This window comes from Osmerus eperlanus, chromosome 13 (assembly GCF_963692335.1).
Source record: "Osmerus eperlanus chromosome 13, fOsmEpe2.1, whole genome shotgun sequence".
Taxonomy (NCBI): domain Eukaryota; kingdom Metazoa; phylum Chordata; class Actinopteri; order Osmeriformes; family Osmeridae; genus Osmerus; species Osmerus eperlanus.
Genome location: NC_085030.1, coordinates 7,406,177 through 7,431,772, shown reverse-complemented (window position 1 = coordinate 7,431,772; position 25,596 = coordinate 7,406,177). Strand labels below are relative to the sequence as shown.

General features: G+C 49.0%; 3 protein-coding genes across 8 annotated transcripts; 1 reads left to right on the top strand and 2 right to left on the bottom strand.

Moving 5' to 3' along the window:
• Positions 1 to 10: 10 nt before the first annotated feature.
• On the bottom strand, positions 11 to 3,931 carry zgc:101583 (uncharacterized protein LOC494104 homolog). 3 transcript variants are annotated; one of them, XM_062476115.1, is made up of 6 exons: positions 3,724 to 3,931; positions 2,625 to 2,757; positions 2,458 to 2,514; positions 1,983 to 2,073; positions 1,589 to 1,749; positions 11 to 1,412 (listed from the first exon to the last, which is right to left on the bottom strand). In XM_062476115.1, the coding sequence occupies exons 2-6, from the start codon at positions 2,755 to 2,757 to the stop codon at positions 751 to 753; spliced, it is 1,104 nt and encodes a 367-aa protein (XP_062332099.1). In that variant the 5' UTR covers positions 3,724 to 3,931; the 3' UTR covers positions 11 to 750. The 3 variants fall into 3 exon arrangements, with proteins under 3 accessions (XP_062332099.1, XP_062332098.1, XP_062332097.1); XM_062476114.1 differs by lacking the exon at positions 3,724 to 3,931 and adding an exon at positions 3,143 to 3,466; XM_062476113.1 differs by lacking the exon at positions 3,724 to 3,931 and adding an exon at positions 3,210 to 3,465.
• On the top strand, positions 3,556 to 6,114 carry mars2 (methionyl-tRNA synthetase 2, mitochondrial). Its single transcript, XM_062476110.1, has 3 exons — positions 3,556 to 4,045; positions 4,125 to 4,459; positions 4,871 to 6,114. Exons 1-3 carry the CDS (start codon positions 3,784 to 3,786, stop codon positions 6,062 to 6,064), a joined length of 1,791 nt encoding a protein of 596 aa, XP_062332094.1. The 5' UTR covers positions 3,556 to 3,783; the 3' UTR covers positions 6,065 to 6,114.
• A 301-nt stretch (positions 6,115 to 6,415) lies between these two features.
• med12 (mediator complex subunit 12) lies at positions 6,416 to 25,568 on the bottom strand. 4 transcript variants are annotated; one of them, XM_062476103.1, is made up of 44 exons: positions 25,402 to 25,568; positions 24,300 to 24,404; positions 24,002 to 24,193; positions 23,512 to 23,671; positions 23,090 to 23,265; positions 22,665 to 22,775; positions 21,924 to 22,196; positions 21,611 to 21,757; positions 21,318 to 21,417; positions 21,069 to 21,205; positions 20,553 to 20,684; positions 20,000 to 20,126; positions 19,544 to 19,773; positions 19,344 to 19,403; positions 19,051 to 19,221; positions 18,685 to 18,829; positions 17,506 to 17,624; positions 17,233 to 17,376; positions 16,905 to 17,068; positions 16,655 to 16,786; positions 16,296 to 16,523; positions 16,014 to 16,158; positions 15,789 to 15,909; positions 14,377 to 14,487; positions 14,103 to 14,216; positions 13,851 to 13,987; positions 12,827 to 13,006; positions 12,372 to 12,443; positions 12,093 to 12,253; positions 11,716 to 11,877; positions 11,418 to 11,529; positions 11,054 to 11,143; positions 10,756 to 10,865; positions 10,433 to 10,568; positions 10,027 to 10,176; positions 9,559 to 9,927; positions 9,165 to 9,312; positions 8,761 to 8,972; positions 8,483 to 8,557; positions 8,095 to 8,321; positions 7,767 to 7,941; positions 7,309 to 7,545; positions 7,037 to 7,118; positions 6,416 to 6,865 (listed from the first exon to the last, which is right to left on the bottom strand). In XM_062476103.1, the coding sequence occupies exons 1-44, from the start codon at positions 25,501 to 25,503 to the stop codon at positions 6,828 to 6,830; spliced, it is 6,519 nt and encodes a 2,172-aa protein (XP_062332087.1). In that variant the 5' UTR covers positions 25,504 to 25,568; the 3' UTR covers positions 6,416 to 6,827. The 4 variants fall into 4 exon arrangements, with proteins under 4 accessions (XP_062332087.1, XP_062332088.1, XP_062332089.1 ...); XM_062476104.1 differs by having other exon boundaries at positions 8,095 to 8,318; XM_062476105.1 differs by having other exon boundaries at positions 8,770 to 8,972.
• Positions 25,569 to 25,596: the final 28 nt, after the last annotated feature.

The window sequence follows — 25,596 nt, the reverse complement described above, 5'->3', positions numbered from 1 at the left end:
TAAGATGATGCACAGTTTCAAATGTTTATTCTAAAAAGAAACATACAAATCAACAGGTTGTTACAAATGTGTTTTTCAATGTGTATTCTAAAAATGTTACATTTTAAGTGTACATGCTTCTAGGAAACTGATTAATTTCTATGGTAAGTAAATTACAACAGATAGTAATTATCAAGATCATACATCTTTCATGTATGGAACAAAGGCACATTTGTATAATTATCAAAACATGTAATGGTAAGTATTTAAATAACAGTAAGGCACAAGGTTCATTTGGGGTGTGGAGGCGGGGAAGGTGGAGGATTACATTTACCACACCATGACATCATTGGGTACCTAGAATCAGTGCAGATGTTATGGGAAGAGAAACATCAGAACCCTTTTGCTTTATACACTTAACAGTAAAAAGGTAAAAGAAAGTAAGTATGAATTACCGTGAGCAAACATTCAATTTGATTAGGCTACAATGTCTGTCTTCAGATTGTTTATCACAAATAAATAAATATATACAAGTCCAAGACTAACTACTAAAACCAGTGAACAGACTTTGGCACATACAAGTAAACTGAAATTGACAAACATTTCCAACAGTACAGTGTTCTTATAGAAAGAGTGCATGGTAAATTAAAGAAAAACATTTCCTTTTGATACAGATTGAGTAACCATCATGTGACCTACCTGTCTATTTGGTTTACCATAAATCTAGGTCTAAAACTAGGCTATGGTCAGAACTTTAGTTAGAGGTTGGCTTTAAGTGGCAACAAAGCTATTGTTCCTCCTGGTGGAGTTCTCTGGTGAGTACCCAGCCTTGGAGCTCCCATTTCTGGCTGACTTCCCCTCCTCCTCCTCTGCCTTTCTCTCTTGCCTGGGGAGGGCCATGTAGGGCTGGTGGTTCCAGGGTGACCCCTCAGGACGCTTTCTCAGGTAAACTGGTAGAGAATCCCAGGTGAAGGTAATGTCCTTGAAGGCATGGAGGAGAAAAATCCCCAAGATGATGGTGAGGAACCCACTGATGGTCCCCACCACCCCATCTGTGCTCATACTCAACCACTCCTTGAACAAGATAGCAGAGCAGGCCATTACTGAGGTGGTGAAGAACACATAGTAGATTGGCGTGACTATAGAGGTGTTGAATATGTCCAAGGCTTTGTTGAGGTAACTGATTTGGATGCTAACACATATCACCAGGCATATTAGCAGAGCCCAGAACAAGGGCTCTTTCAGGACAGCAGTCCCAGCAAAGAGCTCCTTGATCCCGATGCCCAGCCCCTTGACACAGGACACAGACAGAGACCCAATCACGGAGCAGATCAGGATGTAGACCAGCACGTTCTTCTGTCCGTAACGCGGGGCAACAAAAAAGACGAGGACCCCGCTGCCCACCACAACACACAGAGCAAATACGATGAACCCTGGAAGAGATCACAATACAATAACAGAAATCGTGCCAAATCCAAATATGAATTCACGCTTAACAAGCAGCATTGATATGCAATATTATTTGCTGCTTCGCACATGATCAGCTGGTTCTCAAGTTGTAGTTACTATGAACACTGTGTGCATGGATGGTGATGTGTGCTCTCAGTACCTGGGTCTTTGAGCTTCTCAGCCATGACGCTGAGGGAGGCCACCTCCTCCTCCAGAGGGGCATGGATGACCATCACCGTGGAGCCCAGGATGCACATTAAGCAGCCCACCTTCCCATGCACATTCAACCGCTCATTCAGGAAGTAGGAGGCCAGCACCGCACTGGGGTAAAAAGTGAGATGCGGAGCAAGACATGAAGATAGGCCTTGCTAATATCATCAGAATAAACACTGTCTGATGAGTCAATGAGACCACAATGCCTTCAAAGCATGACAATGTTTGAATGTGTGATCTGAAAGAGATATTCTCATATCACACCTCCCTTGTGTTGACTGTTAATAGAGTAATAGAGCAAAGCGTAAGTATCACAACTGTGGTCATATACATTTAGCTACCTCACAAGTACACTCAATGCTCCCAGTGGTGTGACCAGAGTTGCAGGGGCAAACGCGTAAGCAGCAAAGTTTGCAGCCTCGCCAGCACCCACTGAAATGCAAGAGATCAACATCAGTATGCTGTGGATGGTATGGGTAATTTCTGTAAATATAAGGTGTGAAACGTTTTGATCATTTGGCTTATTCCGCCTCCATATGCAAATGTTTTTTGAGGAATGTGTACTTCAAAGATTTCCATATGGCTACTTGTGGGTGTTGCATAAACTCAAAAGTACAACCAGCAAAAATACCAAACCCACAATAGCCTCCCTTTCTCTTTGAAAACAAAGGCCACAATGTGATGGACGAAAATCAGTAGGCAAAGTAAGTACAGGGTTGACAAATTGAATACAGCACATACTGTACCATGAAACACAACTGCAGTTATTGTCTTTTATTTTATATGTAAGAACACAGTTATTAAAACAACACTTACTTGAAATTAATCCTGCCCACCAAAGCCATTCCTTCAGATATGCATAGCCTCCTTGGCCTGCAAATAAATAAATAAACGAAAATCAGGTTTATCATAAAAATGCAATAAGCAATGCATCATGCTTGGTTTATAATGTTACGAATAAAATTGACAGCAGCGTTAAGTACCTGCTCTCATAGAACCCTTGCCAGCCAATCGCAGTAGCCCCTTCTTTTTCAGGATAAAACTTCCTCCGATGAAGATGCTCGAGCTCATAGCAAGAGAGAGGCCAATGTAAAAATCCAAACGATTTACTTCCATCTGGAAAACATTAAGTGTTAAAATAATCGGAAACAATTATCAATCTATTACGTCAACAACATTTAACAGTAGTACCGCGCAGCGTTAGCTCGCGTTAGCTTGTTTCTAAACTTTTTGCCTTATCACATGATTGGGGGTGTGCACTCAGGTTGCTCATGATAGCATTGTCAATTAGTTTCGATTGATACGATTGCTGTCTAAACTATAGTATAAATGGTGGCACATGCAATCTCAAACGTGTTAAAAAATATATACGAATCGGTAATGGTTTAAATGGATTTGTGTAATTACACGGGTTAAACACCAACTTTTTAGCTAATATCGTCTGAAGCAAGCAGTCAAAACTTCCCGTCTGTTTTTATAAGTAGTTGTTCACATGCCTTACCGCTTAGATGAACTGTTTCCCCAGCTATTTTGCAACTTATACACACACATTATTTTTAAGAGTTCACCTTAATTTTGTTGTCAACCCATTCGATTAGGCGATGTACAGCACAGCAGCATCTGACCAACCCCCACCCAGGACTTGGCTCTTCTTCCTGTTCTTTTTCTGTCTGTGCTGCATAATCAGTAACAATCTGCTATTAACGTCGCTGTAGGTTGACTTGCTGATATATCTGAATGCGTATAACATTAATATATATGTATATTTATTTGTTTACGTAAATTCGTGTTTTGACAACTGTTTACAGTAAACGTGTATGTCGATCTGATTGGTTTTTGCTCGGAAAAGGCGGGGTCATACTTAAAACACTGAATTGTGATAGGTCTATTGGCTGGGATCAAACCGGAAGAAAATCTAACCTTGAAACGTGCTTTTACATGTAGCTGACTAGAAACTGTAGACCTCTTTCGTACAATCAAAATAGCACTGCATGAGTCTTCCGCTCTTCCAATGGTACGGATTTTTGGTTTCTCAAAAAAGGATTGTAATTATTGCTAGCTTGCTAGCTCTGTTCTACTTACTAAAAGAATCCCATGTGAACTGTTCCTTCTTTAAGTTTAATCTTGGAATGGTGGGACAGGATGAGTACCCATCTCTCCATGTTCAGAAACGTAAAGGCATTAGTCGGATTGCTTTCCAGTAGCTCCTCGCGTCAAAATCAAAGACTCCTGTTGAGATACCTGGGCACGAATAGTCCCAGTAAAGACAAGACCTACTACGTTACCACCCCAATTTTCTATGTGAATGCTGCCCCTCATATAGGTCATTTGTACTCTGCTGTGACAGCTGACTTCCTGCATAGATATAAACTCCTGCAAGGTTTCAACTCGAAGTTCGCCACAGGTAAATGCAGAATACACTGGAATATATGTTTACTGAGAGTAAATGGATGTCTTGTGGTAATGCCCTTTTTTGCTTTCAGGTACGGATGAGCATGGCCTGAAAATTCAGCAGGCTGCAGATGCTGCCGGAAAAGACCCTTTGACATTATGCACGGAGGTGTCAGAGAGATTCAAACAACTCTTTAGGAGCTGTGATATCTCCTACACAGACTATATTAGGACTACAGAGGAGAGGCACAGGCTGGCAGTGGGGCACTTTTGGACTTCTCTTCAAGCCAAGGGTTTTATCTACAAGGGGAAGTATGAAGGCTGGTACTCCACACAGGATGAAACCTTCCTCACTCCATCCCAGGTGGGCGATGCTACAGACGCCTCAGGGAAGGATATCAAGATATCACTGGAGAGCGGCCATAAGGTAATAAACAGTATGACTGTTTAACCCTTGTGTTATCTTCGGGTCATTCTGACCCATCAGTCATTGTGACCCACCGTCGTATTGCGACAACTTTACCGCATACAAAAACAAAGTGAAGCATTTTCTTTTAACCGTTGGGCTGTCTCAGACCCCCCACATTGCGAAGGTTAAAAGAAAATTATTTTTATTTGTTTTTGTATTGGGTAAAATTGGGTAAACACAACGATGGTTCGTTATGAACCTTTGGGTCATGTGACCCGAAGGCAGCACGAGGGTTAATAGATTAAACAATAACTAAAGTATCAAATATGTTGGCTAATGTAAAGAAAACTGTAAACAAATACCAAGCATTTATTTGTTTCACTTTCTGACATACACACACAAGGTAACTGATAACTTTGTTTGTGGCAGGTGGAATGGATGAAGGAGGACAATTACCTTTTCCGTCTGTCTGAATTCCGGTCTCAGCTTCAGGACTGGCTGAGGTTCAATCCCAAGGCTGTGCAGCCAGAACGCTTCCACCAGGCGGTTCTCCAGTGGCTGCAGGATGACCTACCAGACCTCTCTGTTTCCCGCCAGAGAAGCCGGCTCCAGTGGGGGATTCCTGTCCCCAGTGACCCTGAACAGACCATCTATGTGTGGTTGGATGCACTGGTCAACTACCTTACGGTTACTGGCTATCCTCACACACACGCTGCATGGTGGAGTGCTGCCCATCATGTTGTGGGGAAGGACATCTTGAAATTCCATGCTATCTATTGGCCGGCTTTCCTACTGGCTGCTGGGTTGCCTCTCCCACAGAGTATACATGTACATTCTCATTGGACGGTCAGGGGGAAGAAAATGTCTAAAAGCTTGGGGAACGTGGTGGATCCCCAGGAGAGGTCACAAAGGTTCACGGTTGATGGCATCAGGTACTTTCTCCTACGTCAGGGCGTCCCGGATTCTGACTGCGACTATGACGACGACAAAGTGGTCAAACTGCTGAATTCGGAGCTGGCGGACTCTTTGGGTGGTCTTCTGAACCGCTGCACAGCCCCATCTCTCAACCCAGCCCAGACGTACACCCAGTTCTGGGCTGACTGTTTTCCTTGTGCATCCTCAGGGGAATCCAGGGGGAGAGCTGTAGCCGAGGACTACCACATGCTGGAGTCTGTAGCCGGACTACGAGCTGTGGTAGAGCAGCACTATGACAACATGCTGGTGTACAAGGCGCTTGAGGCCATCAACAACTGTGTGAGGCAAACAAACAGTTTCATCCAAAGACATGCGCCATGGAAGTTGGACAGAGGGGAGAGTGGTGATCAGCGTTGGCTGGACACCATCCTTCATGTATCCCTGGAGTGCCTCAGGGTTTATGGAACCCTGCTGCAGCCCGTAGTGCCACAGACAGCAGATAAGTTGCTATCCAGGCTAGGAGTGAGGCCTGGGGAGAGGAGCTGGGCGCATATCAACTTCCTGGAGAAGTATGGGGAAAGGGAGTGCTGCTTTGAGGGGAGAGCACTGGGGACTGACACTGGAGTACTTTTTAGTCGTTTGGAGAGACCAAACGTAGATAAGGAGAAACCGAAGAAAACAAAGAAAGACAGAAAACAAGCATCATAAACTGTAACCCAAGTCAATGTTTGAGATTAATAAATAATCAATTGAAATTATCAGGTGATTTTATTTATTGAAACCAGTCTACACAGCCTGCCTGTCTCAAGGGTGTTTGTGATTGATATGGCCTGACAGTTTCATCATCTACCCACACATTGACACCATCATTAAGGCAGTGCAATCATGTCAATGGTACAGACATGCACCTTTCATTAGATGGAGAGTTGATCAAATCTGTTGGGAATTTGGTAGTCAGTCGCCATAGAGACAGGAAACCCTACTGCATAGCGCGCTTAGTGGAACTGTCCATGGAGTCATCCTTAATATCCTATAAATGTAACAAACACAAGACCTAAAAACTGACATGATTTTTTTAATGAGAAATACACGAAACTGAAAAATTGTACAAATTGAAATAAAATAAAAAAATTGCATTATTCTTATAATTTCTTGTACTTCTTTTTTACATAAACCTTTCCATTGTTCTCCATTATCATAATATTTCACAGCACAATCCCTCCTTGGATTTCATAATTACATGACTGAAATTGAAATGGATCAAACAGCATGTTGCCTCTGTGATTGAGTCCTGCTTCTGTTTGCTTGTCCTTTTGGCCTATAGCAGTCTTTCCCTCCTAAGAGCCTACTCCTCTAAACACAGCCTGCACACGGGCACTCGACGTCTATCTGCCCATCTACAGGCTGGGGACACTTTCACATACAGGGTCCTCTCTATCCTCCACACACACACTAATTTACACAAGCACAATCAGTAATATGAGTTGGTGTTCTGTCCAGGTTGTGTATCTGGAGACAGAAACAAAACATGAAAGGTTTTGTGAGAACATGTGAAAGATCCACACCCTGTAGCAATATTCCTAATACAATGACATAGTTGAAGGTGACTGGATCATGTAATATACTGTTTATAGCCTACATTTTCATCAGGATAATGATAAAACAGTCAAAATGGCTTACTTGAGAGCTGTTGTTGGAGTTGCCTGACTAGTGCTGCGGTCTGCTGCTGCTGTTGAGTCTGCTGCATGCCCTGTCGAGGGAACTGGGACAAGCACACAGAAAGCACTGTAACATTTCTATTTACTATCTTGATATGAATTGTATAGATAAACATGTAAAATATTTCCACAAAAGGCTTTCCCTTCATATTGGAGAAGAATCCTGGTTAAACAATATTTTCTATGATATATGATGTGCCTTGTGCTACGTCTCAGGTATTGTGTAGGACCTACCATTGGTTGCTGAGGGGGAAGGGGCTGCATGCCCAGGGCCTGGTTCTGGTTCTGGGCTGGGGGTTGGGCCGAAGCTACCTGCTGCTGCTGGACCTGCTGAGGCTGGACCTGCTGCTGTTGGACCTGCTGAGGCTGGACCTGCTGTTGGGCCTGTTGCTGAGCCTGCTGTTGGGCCTGTTGCTGGGCCTGCTGCTGCTGTTGCTGGGCCTGTTGAGCTTGTTGCTGTTGCTGTTGGGCCTGAATGAGGGCGACATATAGGCAACTCAGTTAGAGCAAACACTAAACTTCAATAACAAATTTAAGGTAAGTTATTCCACGCATACATCTGAGATATAGCACACAATCTCAACCACCGTCCTGGGTTGGTCTGTTGTATAAGTTCTTATGTCCACAGTGGAACTGTGTGTGTGCGGAGGTAGCCAGTGGAGCCGTGTGTGTGCGGAGGTAGCAGTGCGTACTCTGATGGCCTGCTGTCTGAGGTACTGCTGCTGCTGTGCTTGTTGCTGCTGCTGAGCCTGCTGCTGCTGCTCGGCCATCGAGGGGTTGGGTCTCATCCCCGGGTGCACCCCCTGGCCCCCCATGTGGCCCAGGCCGTGCATGATGGGAGCCTGCTGGAGGGGCTGGTGGGCAAACCTGGGGGAGAGAGGAACGTTTCAGAGAGAAACTAAAGTACAGAAACACATTGCCTGCAAATACGCAGCAGCTATAAATACTCATAAGAACTACAATAAGTGATGTCACTATTGTTCATTAGAACCTGGCTGAAAGGCACAACTTTTTTCGAACCTCTGTGTGTTCTGCATGGAGTGTGCGTAGCCTGGGGCCTGCTGGTGGACGTAGCCACTGGGCCTCTGCTGCATCTGCCTCAGAGAGTCCACCACGGCCGGGTTGTTGCCAGGGTGAGAGCCCTGGAAGCTCTGGTAGGAGGGGGGGACGATGCCCCCGCCCTGGGTGGGGTGAGGCTGCATGCCCATGTGGGAGCCGTACGTGGTGTAGCCCTGGGAGATGTTCTGCTGAGCGGGGAAAAACACAAACACGGCAGACAGATTGAGAGGGAGGGATGTGAACAGACAACAGGAGGAAACACACAAGGCTGGTGACAGTGGATGGTTCAGTGTTGTTGCAGGGATTGATTGGAAAAGGAATCCCCTGCTGGTCAGTGGAGTTGACGTGCCTGGGAGGGCTGCATGGAGGTGTACTGGGGGTTGGGTACCATCTGACGCAGCTGCTGTCCCATGATGCTCTGGTTCTGAAAGCAGACGAGGGCACGTTAGTCTCTAACCTCCCGACAGACCTCTGCCTACACTCTCCACATGGAGGAAAATCATTCACAGTGATCATATCATGAGATCAGGCACTCGGATGAAACAAATGAAACCCCATGACTGTGTTTAAGTCCAGATGCAGCTCATTAGCGCCCCCCAGAGTGGAGTCTACAAACTGCAGACTCACCAGTCTGACCTGTAGCTGCTGCCGCAGTATCTGGCCCTGCGGTATGTTTGGCTGAGGCTTGTAGCCCATCGGGTACTGCTTGTCTAGTCCCATCATGCCCGGCATGCCACCCTGCATGGTGGGCATCATGCCAGGGTAGCTGGGCCGCGTGGGCCGCGCGCCCATGGGAGGGTTCCGGACTGGTCTGTAGGGCGTGTCCAAGCCAGGGCCACCTGTGGGGGGAGGGAGAAGGAGAGGGTGAAAGGCTGTTGTAGTAGTTGAATTGATAGTCAGTGTTACGGATCAGTGGCTGGGTTGGTCCCTTCTGACTTTTACAAACACACACTGCTATCCTAACTGAGGAGAATGCCTACAGGCGTGGATGGTTGGTGGTTAGTGATGACATCGAGGACGCTGCGACTGACCTGGAGGAAGAGGCTGGTTCTGGGCGTACATGCCTATGGGCTGCTGGCCGTAGCCTATCCTACTGTAGGGGTGGTTCTGCTGGCCCATGAGTTCAGGGGGCATCCCCGTGCCATATGGCCCTCCTCCCTGGGTACGAGTCACGTAGTCCTGGGGATGAGGAGAACACGTCACATTTCACTCTCACATCTTCCAAAAGATGGACAGAATTAGCGATTACTGAACACACACACAAAATCTGAGGTAGGAGAATAGTTGACCGGTACAGGTCAGCCTGCCCTGGTCAGCCTGCCCTGGTCAGCCTGCCCTGGTCAGCCTGCCCTGGTCAGCCTGCCCTGGTCAGCCTATCCTACTGTCATTGTGTGTGGTACTCTGAGCTCAGCCCCCCCTCCTCACATCGGTCTTGCTGGTGGAGGGAGTCTTCTTCTTCTTGCTGGATTTCTTCTTGCTGGAGTCGGAGGGCACGGTGGGAACGCTCTTCTCCGGCTTCACGGCCTCCACCATCTTCTTCTCTGGTTCCTGGGGCACGGGCGTGGGGGGCTCCTCCTCCTCGGGGGGCAGGGGGAGGGGCTCCAGGTAGTAGGTGCGGGGCTTGGGCTTCAGGTGGGTGTGGTAGAGCAGGAAGCGCTGCTGCTCCTCCAACTTGGTGACCTTACGGTCGACCTTGACCGTACCGAACCAGCCCCAGGAGAGAGGGGCCGAGTTTTTGAGCCCCTCAAACACGTCCCAGGGAGAGATCTTCTGCTTGGTGGACACTTGGAGCCCCTGGTGGCCGATGGAAATATATTGGTTAAAAAACAACAACTACAAAAACAGTGAACGGGCGATGTATGTAGATGGTCTGTGGCAGGTGAGAGCCGGTACCTCCTTCTCGAAGCCGGCTATCTTGTTGCCCTTGGTGTCTATGAGGGAGCCCTGGGGCTCGCAGGTGATGACATCCCGGGTCTGCTTGGGCAGAGGCAGCAGCTGGCGTACCTTCTCCAGACTCTCAGACTGACGGTCCCCCAACTCTTTCTGCAAGAAAGAAACACTTTGTGAGCAAAACACTGATCCCCCTTTGATCGACCACACTCACAACTCTACAGGACAAAAGGATGTGTTGTTTGAGCCATATATGAAAAAGCCTTGCATCTCTGATCACTTCAGAGTCCTGCCTCCTGACCATCTATCTGTGGTCGTGGTAGACACAACTCAAGTGTTTTCAAGCCAAAGAAATAGACATTGTGTTCATTCAGTCTTCAAACCGGTCGTGACCCCTGGCCCTCCTCACCCGGAGCTTCTTGACCAGGTTCATGTAGGCCCTCTTGTTCTCCTCCATGCTCCCCTGAGAGATGCTGGACATGTCAGCAGCCAGCGTGCCGTTGATCAGCACACTCAGCATGTCCAGCACTGTGGTGAACAGCTCACTGGCACACACACACACACACACACACACACACACACACACAAGACAGAGAGATGACACAGGTTAACACACGCAAAATACTCATAGTGAAGGTAGATTTTCTCCAAGCTAGAGTGGCAGTGTTCTGTGTGTGTGTGTGTATGCAATTACTATATACGTATGTATGTATCTATGTATGTGTGTCTTACTTGTTGGACTGCATGTCCACCGTGCCGCTGCTGATGATGTCGAGGAGTAGCACGGCCCACTCAGTGGTCTGCTGGGTGCTGCGCTGCACTGTGTCAAACATCCCCCCCACCTGAGGAACACACATACACATGTACCTTAGTGGAGCATCCAGCATTTGGCTTTTCCACAGACCACCAACACATTATATATGATGCTTGTGAGGCATTTCTAATCTGTCCTGAAGAAGTTCTGATGACGACAGGGTGGGAGGAGAGGTGTGTGTGTGTGTGTGTGTGTGAGGGGGGGGGGGGTTCTTACCAGATTGAGCCTCAGCTTCAGCGCCTCGTGCATCATCTGCTTGGCTTTGCAGTCGTCCTGGTACTGGTCCTCTCGCCAGTTAGTCACAATCTAGAGGGGCAACAGATCCCCACCATCAGTCACATGACTCAAGGGCAAGATCGTTCATGGAGGGAGAGAGGGGGAGAGAGAGAGAGGGGGGGGAGAGGGTGAGAGCGACAGAGAGAGGGACAGATGGAGACAGAAAGAGAGAGAAAACGAGAGGGAGAGGGGAAGTGAGGGATAGAGACAGAAAGGGAAGAGAGAGAGACCGAGAGGGAGAGGGGGGAAAGAAACAGGATACAGAACCAGGGGGAGTGAGGGCCAGACAGAGAGAGACAGATACCTGCTGTACTTGGTTGTAGAGGGAGGTGAGGAGGCCTTCCCTCTGCTCGTCCTGGCCCTTCAGACAGGTCAGCACCAGGGACAGGAAGGGCTGCTGGCTCAGCAGAGACATACTGGGAAAAAGACAGGCGGTCACCACTACAGACCACACCACATCACGTCTCCCTGCTTCTAGAAACTTCCATCATTAGAATATCTAGAGCACAGTCCTGCAAGCTGTCGAGGGAGGAGCTGTGGAGGAGACATGAGAGCTGTACGGGAGCAGGGCATGGCCCGTGGAGGAGAGGGGCTTCGGTTACCTCTTCTGTTTCTGCCGGTCCCTCTCCTTACGGGACGAGGAGCCCAGGTGCTGCCCCTTCTCCAGCTCCTCCCCCGCCGCCTTCAGGACGTGACCCTGCACCGACGTGGGCAGCTTGGCGATCAGGGGCGCCACCAGCCACACCCCGGACCGCTCCGACGAACTGGAGGACAGTCGGGACCAGTGTGAGTGCAGTTCACATTACCTTAAGAGTCTTAAGAGTTCATTCATGCCGACCTTCATTTACTAGTACATACCAAGGGTGTTGAATTAACATATCTTTAAATCTCACAGCTTACCATTAATGATGTGAGCTATTTATTATGGATGTATTTCTTATAGTACTATTCAGGTTTGAGTCGTAGGTTGTACGCCCACCTCAGCACCGGCTTGGTCTTGCTGGCGTTGTTGCTATTGGATACGGAGCTCCCCGCGCCGGCAGAGGCGTTCCCTGAGGGGTTACTGGAGTTCATCTCCGCCGACTTCTGGAACACCTCGATGGTAGCCTTGGCGATGTTCTCCAGCAGGGAGTACAGCTCCTGCGGGGGGGGGACGACGACGACAAGTTACTCACACGCTCCCCACAGCCCGGAAGTGTGCGAGTGGGGGGACAGGATAGAGGAGAGGTGGAGGGAAGAGGAGAGCGAGAAGCCTTACGTTGTTGGTGCTCTGCTTAATCATGAGCTGCAGCTCCAGGGAGGACTGTCTCATGGTCCACTGGTCCATGTTCTGAAGAGAGAGGAGCGAGAGGCAGCTGTTGGAAGCATTCCCAGTGGCGGCAACATTTCACTGACTGATTTCTTGACTGCATGTTGTCCCTGCTGTATCCAGTGGATGGCAATAGTGCAACACCGACCCAGTCAATAGATGGCAGAACCTACTTCAAATAAACGCCCCAGTTGTGTGTCTTCTTACTTTACACCGGTGACAGAGCCAAAAAAACAGACTGTAACTTGTCTGTTACAGTGAGGGGTGACCAGGATACATTTAGTTTAATTATATTAACTTAACATCTGCTTATGGGCTTCCTCTGAAGGGTATCGGTGCGTGCACCGCTGCGCGTAGCGTCAGTGTGCGGGGGTGTGGGTGTGAGGGGGGGGCTGTGTGGGGACCTGGAGGATGCGTTTGATGCGCTGCCTCTGGGGGTTGTCTCCCTCGTCGCTGTCCAGCTGGCGGTGGGGGTAGCAGATGAGCTGCAGGAGCCGCTGGGCCTGGATGTTCACCAGCACCGGGTCCTGCAGGGCACTGCTGTCCTCCGACAGGGACTTCAGACAGCGCTCACCCACCCACTCCTGAGAGACGGACGGGGGACGGACGGGAGAGGGGGAGGGAGATGGAGAGGGGCAGACAGACAGACAGATGAAGGGGAAGACAGAGCAGGGAAACAGAGAGTTCAGAGAGGAAATGTGACCCCAGAAATGTTAAGGTTTGTTTTTGTACCTTGTAAAAAGCTTAGCCGAACAACAGCTGAGGGCAGGGCCTTGTAAACACTAAAACACAGTGAGTCAGCTGCAGACAGCTACTCCACTCCGGCAGCTGACAGTGACGACATGACTCGACACATAAGCTCTAAAAACCAAGCCCCGGCTGACTTAAAAGCCTGTGCGGCCTTTAGCAAGAGTTCCATTTCCCATTGGAACAGAGTGGGTTACCTGATAGGAATGGTCGGGGTGTGTGTCTGTGTGGCGGGGGGTCAGGGTCACCCTGGCCTCTCAAGAGCTCAACAGATGCTTTGTAAGCTGACCCACGGGAGAGTGCTGCGCAGCACGAGCTGCAGCATCACGCTCCCAAACTAAAACACTGGGATGTGTCCTCAGCCCTGAGGCCATTAGAGGCCAGCTGGGCTACCTGACAGCCTCTCCGCTGGCCTATCTAAACTGTGACCTACACAGTCAAGACTCCCTCTTCACTGAGCTACTGGGAAACTCCCTCTCTGCCGTAAAACATGGCGGAGGCAGCGTTTAGAAATATCTAGAAATGTAGGAGATTCTTACTGTTAGAAATACTTCTGGTCCTTGATGTTCCATACTTCCTTCATGCACTATGTTGCTTTGATTGAAAGCGTCCGATAAAGGAATCAACTGTATCCGTGTAAGGGGAGAGAGACTCCTGGCTGTGCTCTGCTCGTGTTCTCACCTGTTGACAGATGCTCTTCAGCACATACTTGGCGTACACATCCAGGCTGGCTGTTTCTATGGAGACCGTGCGTCCCCCTGAGATGTGGTCGAGGCCGGCGGGGTGAGACAGGCCCGAGACCCGGAGCTCAGCGTCCCCTGGGAGGAGGAAACGGGAAGTACAGCTCTTTCACTGGAGGACCTCATCTGGTCCCACAAGTCTGGTGAATTGGGGAATTTGGTCATGAAAATGTCTTATTCCGTGGAGTCCTACCCAGCATGAAGACTGCCTTTAAGACAGCGAAGACCGCCCCGACAACGATGCTGTTCTGAGAGGCCGCCAGCAGGTGGCGATCACACGACGACCGGATCCCTACTGAGGATTTATCTGAACAGGACCAAGAAACACAATCAATTGTATTTCAAATGAGCAGCGAGATATTTCTACTAGGCAGCTTCAGAGAGCGAGGCGTGGAGGAATGGCTGTGGCAAGCTGTGTGTGTGTGTGTGTGTGTGTGTGTGTGTGTGTGTGTGTGTGTGTTGGCTACCTGACTTGGCACCATCTTGGGGACAGGGGTTTCTCTGAGGGGTCTTGAAGAGGTGAAGGAGGATCCTGCAGGTGAGACGAGCTCCAGGTTCAGAGTCCTGCTCGCTGCAAGCTGAGAGACACACACACACACAGAGACACACAGAGAGAGAGACACACACACAGAGACATACAGAGAGAGAGAGACACACACAGAGACACACACAGAATTTAGCAGAGTTCGTAAACTATTTGCCTATTCACAAACCCGATAGCCCCGTCTGACTGCTGACATTTCGCCATGCATAGTGCCAAGATCACGGTGAGTTTTTAACATTGTGTTATACAGTTAGGGAAACTAACGAAACTAACGCAAAAGAATTTGTTTTTCTTCCATTGTGTCCTTTCTGGCTACGTCACCTACAGCGGTTCTCATTGGATGAGTTTTAGAAAGGTCAGGGGCAACCGATGTCAAAGTTCAAATGAATGTCCTTTGAGCGCAGCGCTCTGTGAGAATTTCAAGCAATGTGCCATGCCAAGGATAGCAGTTCTGCATAGCTTGGGCTTCAGCACTCTCCCCAGAGAAAAACAATCGCACAGCCGGCACAGAGCAGTCTGAACGCTGAGCACGTGTCACCGGCTCTAGCCTGCACTCACATCTGTGAAATAGCTGACACACTGTCAAAGGAATGGGCCATGGTGTGCCTCTATGGTCAATTCTGCACAACGAGGCAATTAATACAACGTCACCCTTTTTAGTAGTGCGACAAAAGAAGTTTGAACTCCACGCCAAATGTGCTTCCCCACACTGGGCCCTGGGAGAGTGCGAGGTGTGAATGCTAAAAGCCAGCATCAAGCAGGCTGAGGAGAGGACACATGGCTGGGCGGTGAGAGGGCGAGACAAGCTGGGAGCTGGCACGTGCAGAGAGACCAACGGCAGTTCTCATCGACATGACTGAATAGGGCCTTGTCCAGCAGAGAGAAAGAGAGATGGAGGAAGAAAGAGAGAGAAAAAGAGAGAGCAAGAGAGAGCAGGACAGCTTGACCGTGGAGAGGAGGACAGTTCCCTGGCCCTGGCACAAAGCACAGAGGCTGCTGAAGGGGGTGTGTGTGTGTGAGGGGTGGGGGGGTGTGGACAGAGATCAGACACTGTGTGTTTACTCCTTTCAGACTGAAGTGATGCATCATGGAGCTTGGTGTTTCTTCAAAAGCTCCATTGGCGGGACTCAGTGTGCTGTTAACCCATTTATAATGCCTGTTAGCTGTGAGCTTTGGGCAGATTAAATATAGATCTTTAGGAGAAGCGCAGACGTGAAAATGAGGCAGCGTCTGGGAACCCAGAGGGAGAGAGAGCGTGGAAGAGAGAGGGAGAGGAGAGAGTGAGGGGGGTTGAGGAATAGAGAGAACGAGGGATAGAGAGAAAGAGAGACTCACCAGCGTTGAGGAGAGAGGGGATGGCCACACAGCGGACCAGGTCCTCCAGGAGCAGACACTGCCGGGCGATGAGGATCGCCACGAAAGTTGCCAAGGAGTCGTGGAAGGACAGATCACTCACCTAGGAGATAAACACCACCTTACAGCAAACACGTATTCTTGTGTGTGTGCGCGTGTGCAGACCGTCGAGCGTGCGAGCCCACGCCGGGCGGCGGACAGACTCACATCCACGTTACACAGCAGGTCGTTGAAGCCGCAGTTGCCGTTGTTGGAGGAGCAGCAGAGGGCTTTGAGGATGCCCAGCCACTCTGCGCTGAGAGAGCGGCAGTAGGCCGTCAGCTCCGCGCACAGGATCCCTATGTCGTTCACCCTGCACACACACACACACACACACACACACACAGACACACGCTCAGCATCCCCAGCCCACACACAGCCCCAACACCCAGGCCTCTCCCCTGTGAGGGGGGGGGGGGGGGGGGGGAGATTCCGGAAAGTGCCCCTTGCCTCTCTGGGTCGCGGTGGTCCACACACACGTCCATGAGCACGTTGCAGACGAAGCTGTAGCGGTTGGCGGGGCTGTCGTTGAGGATCTTGCCCACCATGGAGTGGTTGAAGTTGTGGGCCGAGGGGTTGGCAATGGCCTCCATCATGAACACGGGGTCCCACAGCATGTTGGAGTCGGACGGGTCGATGTTGCAGTAGATGGAGTTCTTCACCTTGGAGCAGAACTCGCTGCGAGGGAGGGGAAAGAAAGAAAAAGAAACACCTTTGAATTATTTGTGAATGCAGAACCAAAGAGCTGCTGTGCTTCTAGTGACTGGTGTGGTCTGCAGTGGTCACCATGATGGTGTCTGGCGGCTCACCTGAAGATCTCCCCAAACTTGCTCTTGAGGTGGCTGCAGGAGGTATAGAGGTCGTACAGGTAGGCCAGGATACAGCGCTCTGCTGAGGAGCAATCTGCTGGGTTCACTCCCGACTTCACCACGATACGCAACCTGGAAACACACACACGTACACACACACAGTTCCTCAGGTTAGGAACACCGTCCTCCCACATTCAGGCTGGGGTTTTTCCGCGCGGGTGGAGAGGAGGCTGGGCGAGGGCGGACCTACCCGTCGAACACCTGTGCGGTCTGCTCGGGGTTGAGGATGAGGCAGGAGTGGTACCTGCGCAGCACGGCTACGATGCACAGACACAGACCTGTGGTGTAGCTGCCCACCAGGCTGGACGACTTCAACAGCAGCTCCGCCTCCACCAGGCTCAGCTCGTTCAGCAGCTACTCACACACACACACACACAAGCATAGATAAGGGTACATGCAAGCAGTTTACAAAATAACAAAACAGAAAGACATGTTTAGGAACCACATGAAGTAAAACTTCCCACAAGTACATGTTCTATTCGGTTTACAATCCTAGCTGGCAGATGACGGAAAAGTACCTGAATAGCAAAGTCTATGAGGCCACTAATGTTGAGGGAGTACTCCATGAGGTCAAAGATGAACTGAATGTGTTGGACCAGGGGCAGGTGATAGGACATTCCTAAGGCAAAGCTGGTGATCTGTTCCAGAACATTCCTGGACACCTGCTCGGACCCAACACAGGAAACAACAACAGGGGCGTTCACATGTCTGCACCGACGCTGAGGAAATATCAGGGAGGAAATATCAAGCATAGTTGGAATAACTTGGGGCCCTCTGGTGAGAGTGCTGACCTGAGAGGTGACCTGGTGCTGGTCAAAGTGGGAGAGGTGCTGGAATTTGGAGAAGATGTCTTCTGCTGTAGGGAAGGCCTCTGGCTTACTCTTCTTCCTCTTCTGTCCTTCCTCCCCTCCTGAGAGACACAGAGAGACAGAGAGGATACATAGAGAGGGAAACCAAGACAGAGAGAGAGAGACAGAGAAAGAGAGGATACATAGAGAGGGAAACCAAGACAGAGAGAAAGATACACTTTAGATGAAGTGTAAGCGAGAATTCCATCAAGGCCGAGAAATTGAATTAGGCTTAAAGTCCAATAACATTCTGCAATTCGAGAAAATACAACACAAAAAAATAAGAGAGCAAGTGTAAATGAATAATGCTTGTCACCCTGGGATCATCAGTTTGAATACCCTGGGCTTGAGTGACAGAGGCAAAAGTGTGTGTCATTATACCTTTCAGACCTGTAGTCAGCCTGCTAAGGTCGTATGCTAACAAGATAGAATGGGTGATTGTGGACTGAGCTATTAGCATAGAAATAGGAAGACATGAATATTGAGTGATGCGACCCCCTGGCGGTGATTTACATTACATGTAGTCATTTAGCAGACGCTCTTATCCAGAGCGACTTACAGTAAGTACAGGGACATTCCCCCCGAAGTAAGTGGGGTGAAGCGCCTTGCCCAAGGACACAACGTCATTTGGCACGGCCGGGAATCGAACTGGCAACCTTCAGATTACTAGCCCGACTCCCTCACCACTGGGGTGGGGTGCATTTAATAATGAAAGGCAAAGAAAGAGTGCAGAGGGGAGATATGACAGTTGCTAACGCCAGTGTTGAACTACGAAGTCAAGGATCAGATATGTGTTAACAACAGAGGTGACAGCATTCATCTCCACAATGCTAGCAAGATGACACCCCCCCATTGAAGTCTGCACAAACACACACAACTATCTGTTGAACAGAACAGCAGCTTCCTCCTCGAACACAGCTGCAGGAACGACACTCTCCCGTTCCAAGAACAAGCAACACGATTCTCAACCTGAAATACGAGTGAGAAACGAAAGTAGAGCTGACGGCGCGGGTCACTTCCGGCCAGGATGAGAACAGGCTCTCAGAAAGGGAACAGAAACAGGAAGTGGCATCAGCTGTTCCATCAGCCAGAGAGCGAGCCCCCCCCGGCCTGGGAGCTTACCTGTCTCGGCCGTGCTCTTGCGGTTGAGCACCTTCAGAATGTCTTTGGTGATTTTCTTGATGGCGTGCCGCGCCTCGTCCCTCTGCTTGCCCACGCCGTAGAGCACCACCAGGCGCTGGTTACACTCGTGACTGGCGCTCTCCTCCTGTGGGAACGTGGACAGTGAGTCCACAGCTCACACCCTAGATAGACCGTCCCGTCCTATCGGTGATGGGTGAACTCAGTGGGAAAACATATGACTGCAGATCGACAGGTCACAGGTTATAGACCCCCCCCCCCCCATTTGTCGCTTCCTATAACCGTGTCTGCTCAACGGAATGAACGCATCCCCGTCTCTGGGTGGTGAGGCCTGGTAGTGCTGCTTACCTGAGGGATGGGGAAGTGAGTGGCGTACTGGATGTGGCGGGGCTGTTCGTACACCAGGGGGAACACGGGGTCCAGGCCCTTGTCCTTGCTGCCGCCCTTCCCCTCCTGCTCCGGGGCAGGCTTCTCGGGGGAGGGGCTGCCTTTGGACTCGTGCATCGGGGGGGAGAACATCTGCGAGACGGCAGGAGGAGGGGTTTCCGTGGTTACCAAAAGGCGGCAGACGGAAGAGATGTTCCCGTGTGGATGGAGATCACATGGCGGAGCCAGGGTGAACATTTTAGGAAAGGACTTACCTCATCGAAGTTAGCACTGGAGTTGTGATCGATCTCCATGGACTCTGAAAGACCAGTGTCCTGAAACAGGAGAGAAAGAAAGAGCTGGTGTTATTCCCCCCCCCACAGCCAGGCTGGTGGGTGTAAACACAGTAAACAACAGCAGATGACTCATCATCGTGAGTGTCCTCATCAAACGACAGCTGATGCAACCAACGTGCCTCCATCTTGCCACTGTTGCCGGCCTCCTGCTCCTTGCGTTCCAATTCGTCCGAGGGCTCGTCGCTCGGGGAACGGGGCCGGGGCAGGTGGGAGTCGGAGGCCAGGTCGCCACGGGAGATGAGCGTGCACATGTAGATGTTGTGCGAGAAGACGTCGTGGCGAATCAGCTCGCAGAAGAGCAGGACCAGGTTGGAAAACTCCACCCTCTCGCTCTCGTTCCCCGGCTCGGCTGAACACAGAGAGAGACAGAATCACTGTCATTACACTCTCCACGCAAAGCACTAAACACAAACGACAAGGCTTATTTAATCATCTCTACCTAAGCTTGAAACTAAACGTGTTTAAAAAACACAAACAACATCAGACCTAACACCAGTCCCTATGAGCCCTGGTAAGGAGGTTAAGGAGTAAATAAAGCAGAGGGAACAGACTAGGAGGATGGAGGCTGGACTCACTGAGGGTGGGCGCCTGCGTGTCCAGGAACTGCAGGAGGACGTCCTGAAACACGGGCAGCGTGGCAGCAGACAGCGAGCCTGACGACACCGAGCCCTTCTCATCCACCACCTCCGACTCCCCGCACCGCTGGAAACACACACACACACCATAACACCACGACACGGACGCAATGTGTCAGAACCACCGTGAGAGACGATAAACATTTTGGCTGTGATGGGTTTTAACACTATGGATTACAGTCGGTCCTCGACAGCTGTTACTGTGTGAGGGTGTTAATAACCCATTTACAGAAGCACTGTGAAAAGCTGACGAGCATTCAAAAAGAAACAGGCCTTTGGACCTGCTGGGTAAACTAGGCAATACATCAGCAAAAAAGGTTTCCAATATCCTCACTTTTTTTTTATTTTTTAGGAGGCATACCAACTTTCACAGTGCTTAGACCAGCGACAAAAGGATTTACATCAGTGACTGTGACACCGTGGACTAACAGGGAGCAGATTCCCGATGTCATGGAGTATTGAGAGCATGACAGAGAAGGGGGGGGAGTCTCACCTCGGCCTCGATCTCAGCCTGCCTCTTCTCCAGCAGCTTGGCCACTACCATGGCCCTGTGCCTGCCTGACCTCTTACAGCACACCGCCCACTCGCACAGCAGAGTGACCACTGCGTCATCGTCAGGGGACATCTGCAGAAACAAGCACACGTCTGTTAGTGCTCCTTTAGCTCAGCAGGACTGGCCCTCTAAATATATGCCTGGTCAAACGGGAGCAATTTCATGATTTGGGGCCGTTGAAACCTGCTTCTGCAGATCATCAATTCAGTCATTACTAACCCTCTTAAAACTCCTGCTGTTTATCGTTACAGAAGTCCAATATTAGAACAATATTGACAGAGGATAGTCCAGAGATTCTGTCTGGCTCTTGTAAAGGTCATTTTGGCATTGTGACAAATGCTTTTGTAATTGTTAGCCTTCTACTTAGACTTGGCATTTTGCCATGTCATATCATACTGAATTTAGTGATTGTGAGCTCAATTAAATGCAACCACTGCACATCGAAAAACCTTTTACCTCATGGCCATCTTTGCTCTGGCCCGAACCGAAGATTCGGTTATAAAGAGAATCCAGGGAGTTGCTGAAGTCGGATTTCTCAAAGCTGTGGTTGTCTAAAACCTCCAGCGTGTGCAGGACCCTCCCAATGGTGAAACCTAAAGATAGACCAGGAACAAGTACTGAATGAATTCACTCATTACTAGAACTGCTATAAAATGCTTGTTTAACAGCGTCTCAACTGAGGTAATATTTATTAAGTGTCCTTACCAGCAGTTGTCTCCTGGCACTTGTCAAACGACCATCTGAACTCCACCGCCTGGCCTCTCTCTTTTATCTGCTCCTCGATTTCTCTCACCTTGGCACGGACCTGTGGTTGAACCGTACACGAGCAGATAAGATATCAGTCCTGCCAGCCAGGGCCGTAAACATGCAACGAGGACCAGCAGAGAAAACGATAGTATGTTTCAGGTAGTCCGGTCATTCTTAAGCTACTCTACATCTACCGGTGTTGCCATGAGCCTAGAGTGTTCCTGAAGCAAGGGATGTGAACCCCAGCGGACCTGCTGTGTGAAGGTGATGGTGCCCCCTGGCATGGGCAGGTTGGAGGGGGCGATGGGCAGCAGGTCCAGGGGAGAGCCCGTCTTGTTCCTGCTGTCTGTTAGAGAGTAGTGCCACACCAGCGCACTGGGACAGCACAGCACGATACTCTGAGGAAGACGCAGGCAGAAGCACACAGCATGACTAACCCGGCCGAGCATTCATGCCGTGTAAAACGCTGCCACAGCATGCAAATCGAGGCCTGCCGTATGAAATCACCATCCGCCGCCATCTCACACAACCATGCGTGATTATAATGAGTGCGGGTGAGTGTACCTGGAGCATGCAGCTGAGGCCGTACACCAGGGGCCTGTGTTGTGGGCAGATGTAGAAGTCTGTGAAGGGTGTCTGGGGCTGGTTCCCTCCTGCCGGCTGGGAGGTTGGCGTGGGCGGCAGGGCATTCCCTGGCTGGGCCAGGATGCCATGAGCCGGGTGTCCTCCTGTGCCTGGCCCCAGACTCCCATCACTTAGCAGCAGGTTGAGGCGACGCGTGCAAAAGTACGCCAGCCTCCGCGACAGGTAGGCCGACTGCACAAACTCCCCTGAGTACTGAGAGGAGACAAATAATCCAAACGTCACCCTGCTTGAAGGTCAATGGTATCGCTACATTAACTTAATCAGCATTTCAAAATTCAGTCCAAATTGAGCTGTGCTTTATGAATAACCAGGGACTTAAACCAGTCGGAAGATGGAGGGATATTACAGAGATAAAGATGGGGGAGGTATATGAAGGGGATGTAACTGGAGGAGGTATATGAAGGAGAGGAAGATGGAGGTTTAAGAAGGAGAGGAAGATGGAGGAGGTTTATGAAGGAGAGGAAGATGGAGGTTTATGAAGGTGAGGAAGATGGAGGTTTATGAAGGAGAGGAAGATGGAGGTTTATGAAGGAGAGGAAGATGGAGGTTTATGAAGGAGAGGAAGATGGAGGTTTATGAAGGAGAGGAAGATGGAGGTTTATGAAGGAGAGGAAGATGGAGGTTTATGAAGGAGAGGAAGATGGAGGTTTATGGGTGCACCTGTAGCAGGAGCGGCAGCAGCAGTTTGAGAAGCTCATCTTCACCAGGCCGGACTTTCTCAAAGCATTCGAGCACCCACGTCAGGAACTCATGTCTGTCTAGCATGCCATCCTGGACACACACATCTTATTATTAGAAAAGGTCTTTACATTTACATTTTGTACAAATAGTACATATAGAAGACCAAAGATGAGAAGTGCATAGTTCTACAGTATTTCAGTGGTCTGAGTCAAGGAACAGCCTACATTTACTAGCCACATTGCAAAGTATTCAATAAAGCCACTAGACCCTAAACAACATGGTGATAAGCTACAGCTAGACAATGTTCAATAGTTACTTTACTTATTCCAAGCACATCAGCCATGAAAAAATAAATAAAATAAGCTGTGTAATGAGGAGCCAGATGGATGCAAGGGCGTGCTGACCTGGAACATGAACATGGCTAGCTTCTCGTTGTACTCCCACTGCTTCATGGCTGTCTCCACCTCAGCAGGGGTGGCCGGCAGGGGGGAGCCACAGCCTTGGCTGGGGGACTGCCGGTAGAAGTCAGCCACCTTCTGGAGTTGCTCCCACAGGTACTTAGTAATAATCTGAGTCCATTCTGCAGACAGAGGAAGAGAGGGTTGAATGCTTCCCTGAGGGGAGTCCTGAGACGCACAGCTGCACAAACCTCTGGGAGGGTTCTTTTAATCTTATCTTCTCACGGAGCAGTGGAGACAGCCAGGGTACTAGACAATGGTAAACTATCAATAGGCATCACTTTTCCCCCCAGCTTTTTCCTTATGATCTCATTCCTGAAACTCAATCAATGCCAGTCTAACAGATGACCTGTTATGTGGTTGTTTACCTATGCAGGGGTCAATCACATGCCGCTTCTTGACTTTTGTTTCTGTGATGGCAGCGTGATATGCACAGGTCATTTTTATCATCCATGCTGAACGCATAACAGGGACTGTGTATTTTGCCAAGTAGCCAAACACTTCTTCTTTCTTGCTGAAAATTGGCACCTGTACACAAAATAAAACCAGGTTTTAAAACACATGTTGTGTTTGCACTATAAACAACAACATAATAATAATAATGTCAGGCAGAATTCTGAGGTTTGTCAATTCTCATATGTCTTTATATAGCAAGGAAAACTTGACGTCAAAGATGCCCCACACCAGTTATTCACAGTCGAACAAGCTAGGAGCAACACAGAGGTGTAACAACATGATGTTAAGTACTTCCTGCAATGTTCCATAAATTACACATAACAAGGTGATTTTCTTGGGATACATCTTCCGCACATAGGTCGAATCTATTCACTGATTTACAGGAGTGGTCCAGAATCCTACCTTCTTCGCCAGCTGGGTGAGAGCTTTGGTCCCTGCTAAGTCTGTAAACCAGTTATTGATTGAGCTCTGTGACCTCGCTGTAACAAGCCAAAAATTGTCCTTCTGGTTAACTTGTGGCTTTCTTTTTCCTGTGTCTGGAAATGTGTTGTATCGCAGCTTCTCTGCAATGATGCTGCTGAAATTCGAACTGATCTGTTGGGGGAAATGCATTCAGCAATGGTCACCTATTTGCATGATGCATAGGTTTATAAACAATTTGAAAAGGAAACTGATATATTGCTACTTGGAAACTAGTTACCTTTGAGGGGTTGAAGTTAACATTTTTTGCACTGCCATGTTCATCTCCAGACACTGCTGGTTGATTATTAAATCCTTGCTTTACATTCAAAGCAGTTAATTCATCCTGAAATAAAGATGATAAAGTTATCCCCTAGTATGGATGAAGAATCAAGCATAAAGTACAACCCAAACCCCCACTACATGCAATGTTAATGTGTAAAAACTGCACTCTCACGGCTGCAGTTTCCAAGATGATTTATGTACTTAATGGCCTTAACACTGATGTAATATCAAGGATGACCAAGTAGGATAATCCTTTATTTCAGATATGTTTACGGTGGTTATGCAGTATGCTAGCAATACACCCTTGAAATACTCGCAAGCCAAATTTTTGCCAAAGACATTTGACAGTCGATGTTGCCCAGACCTAATTACCGTTGGTTTAACTAGCTAACTGGAACATTTTAATCCGAGCAAAACAACAGCAACCAAAACTGTTCGTAAATTTGCTTGCTACTAGTCTTGATTTGTGCGACACCAATAAGGTGCAACATAAGATTAGAACACCCGAGCTATAAACCATGAGCAAAAGCTAGCTAGATAAGATAACTATCATATATTCTGGTGAGTAGGTTGAAAGCTAGCATCAGCTAGCAAAGCCAGCAGCATCAAGCTAGCTGGGTACTGTGGCTTAGCTACATGATTTGGAAGTCATGTTATTCTGGCGTTAGTCTTGCTAGCTCTCGTTAGCCGATGGGAAATGTTAAAAATGCATCAATAAATATGGAGCAAATAAAATAAGATGTCTAAAACAAAATGGCTAGGAAGCAGTAGTTAAGCGAACAAGCAGGATAACTGCATGGTGATGTTTTTGAGGTGATGTAGCTCAGCAAGCTTGACAAACCAAGATGCTGCTCATTGTTATTGTAGTTAGCCTACTGGCTAGGGACGCTAGTACCGCTAGCGGCTTGCTAAAAGGCCTGAGCCGTCTGGAGAGACTTTGTAGCCAGCTAGCTGGCTAGCCATACGTCGTAGATACTGGGTCTTCTTTCGAAATACATCGTTACTGTTAAAAACTATGGCATTAGAATCTATATGCACTACATAACAAAAACACACACCTCTTTTTGCTTCGGGTCCTGTGGGTAAACGTCCGGAGGTCCAAGTCGTGGCCGCTTCAGGGGCCGGTTTTCGTAACTTAGGATCCCGAAAGCAGCCATCATCCAGCGGCATCACAGCCTAGGCTTTCCCCTTTCCGTTCGAGTCTTGGAAGCCGGAAGGACGCCGTTAGAGACGGAACAATTCAAACATCCCAT

Coding starts and splice junctions, on each gene's coding strand:
- zgc:101583 (XM_062476115.1), bottom strand. CDS start 2,757: ATGGAAGTAAATCGTTTGGATTTTTACATTGGCCTCTCTCTTGCTATG. Junction 1,750..1,982: donor GCATTGAGTGTACTTGTGAG/GTAGCTAAATGT, acceptor TTTTTACCCCAG/TGCGGTGCTGGCCTCCTACT. Junction 1,413..1,588: donor TGAGAAGCTCAAAGACCCAG/GTACTGAGAGCA, acceptor GATCTCTTCCAG/GGTTCATCGTATTTGCTCTG.
- mars2 (XM_062476110.1), top strand. CDS start 3,784: ATGAGTACCCATCTCTCCATGTTCAGAAACGTAAAGGCATTAGTCGGA. Junction 4,046..4,124: donor CAACTCGAAGTTCGCCACAG/GTAAATGCAGAA, acceptor TTTTGCTTTCAG/GTACGGATGAGCATGGCCTG. Junction 4,460..4,870: donor CACTGGAGAGCGGCCATAAG/GTAATAAACAGT, acceptor TGTTTGTGGCAG/GTGGAATGGATGAAGGAGGA.
- med12 (XM_062476103.1), bottom strand. CDS start 25,503: ATGATGGCTGCTTTCGGGATCCTAAGTTACGAAAACCGGCCCCTGAAG. Junction 21,418..21,610: donor CCATCACCTTCACACAGCAG/GTCCGCTGGGGT, acceptor GTTCAACCACAG/GTCCGTGCCAAGGTGAGAGA. Junction 11,144..11,417: donor TCTACAACCAAGTACAGCAG/GTATCTGTCTCT, acceptor TTGCCCCTCTAG/ATTGTGACTAACTGGCGAGA.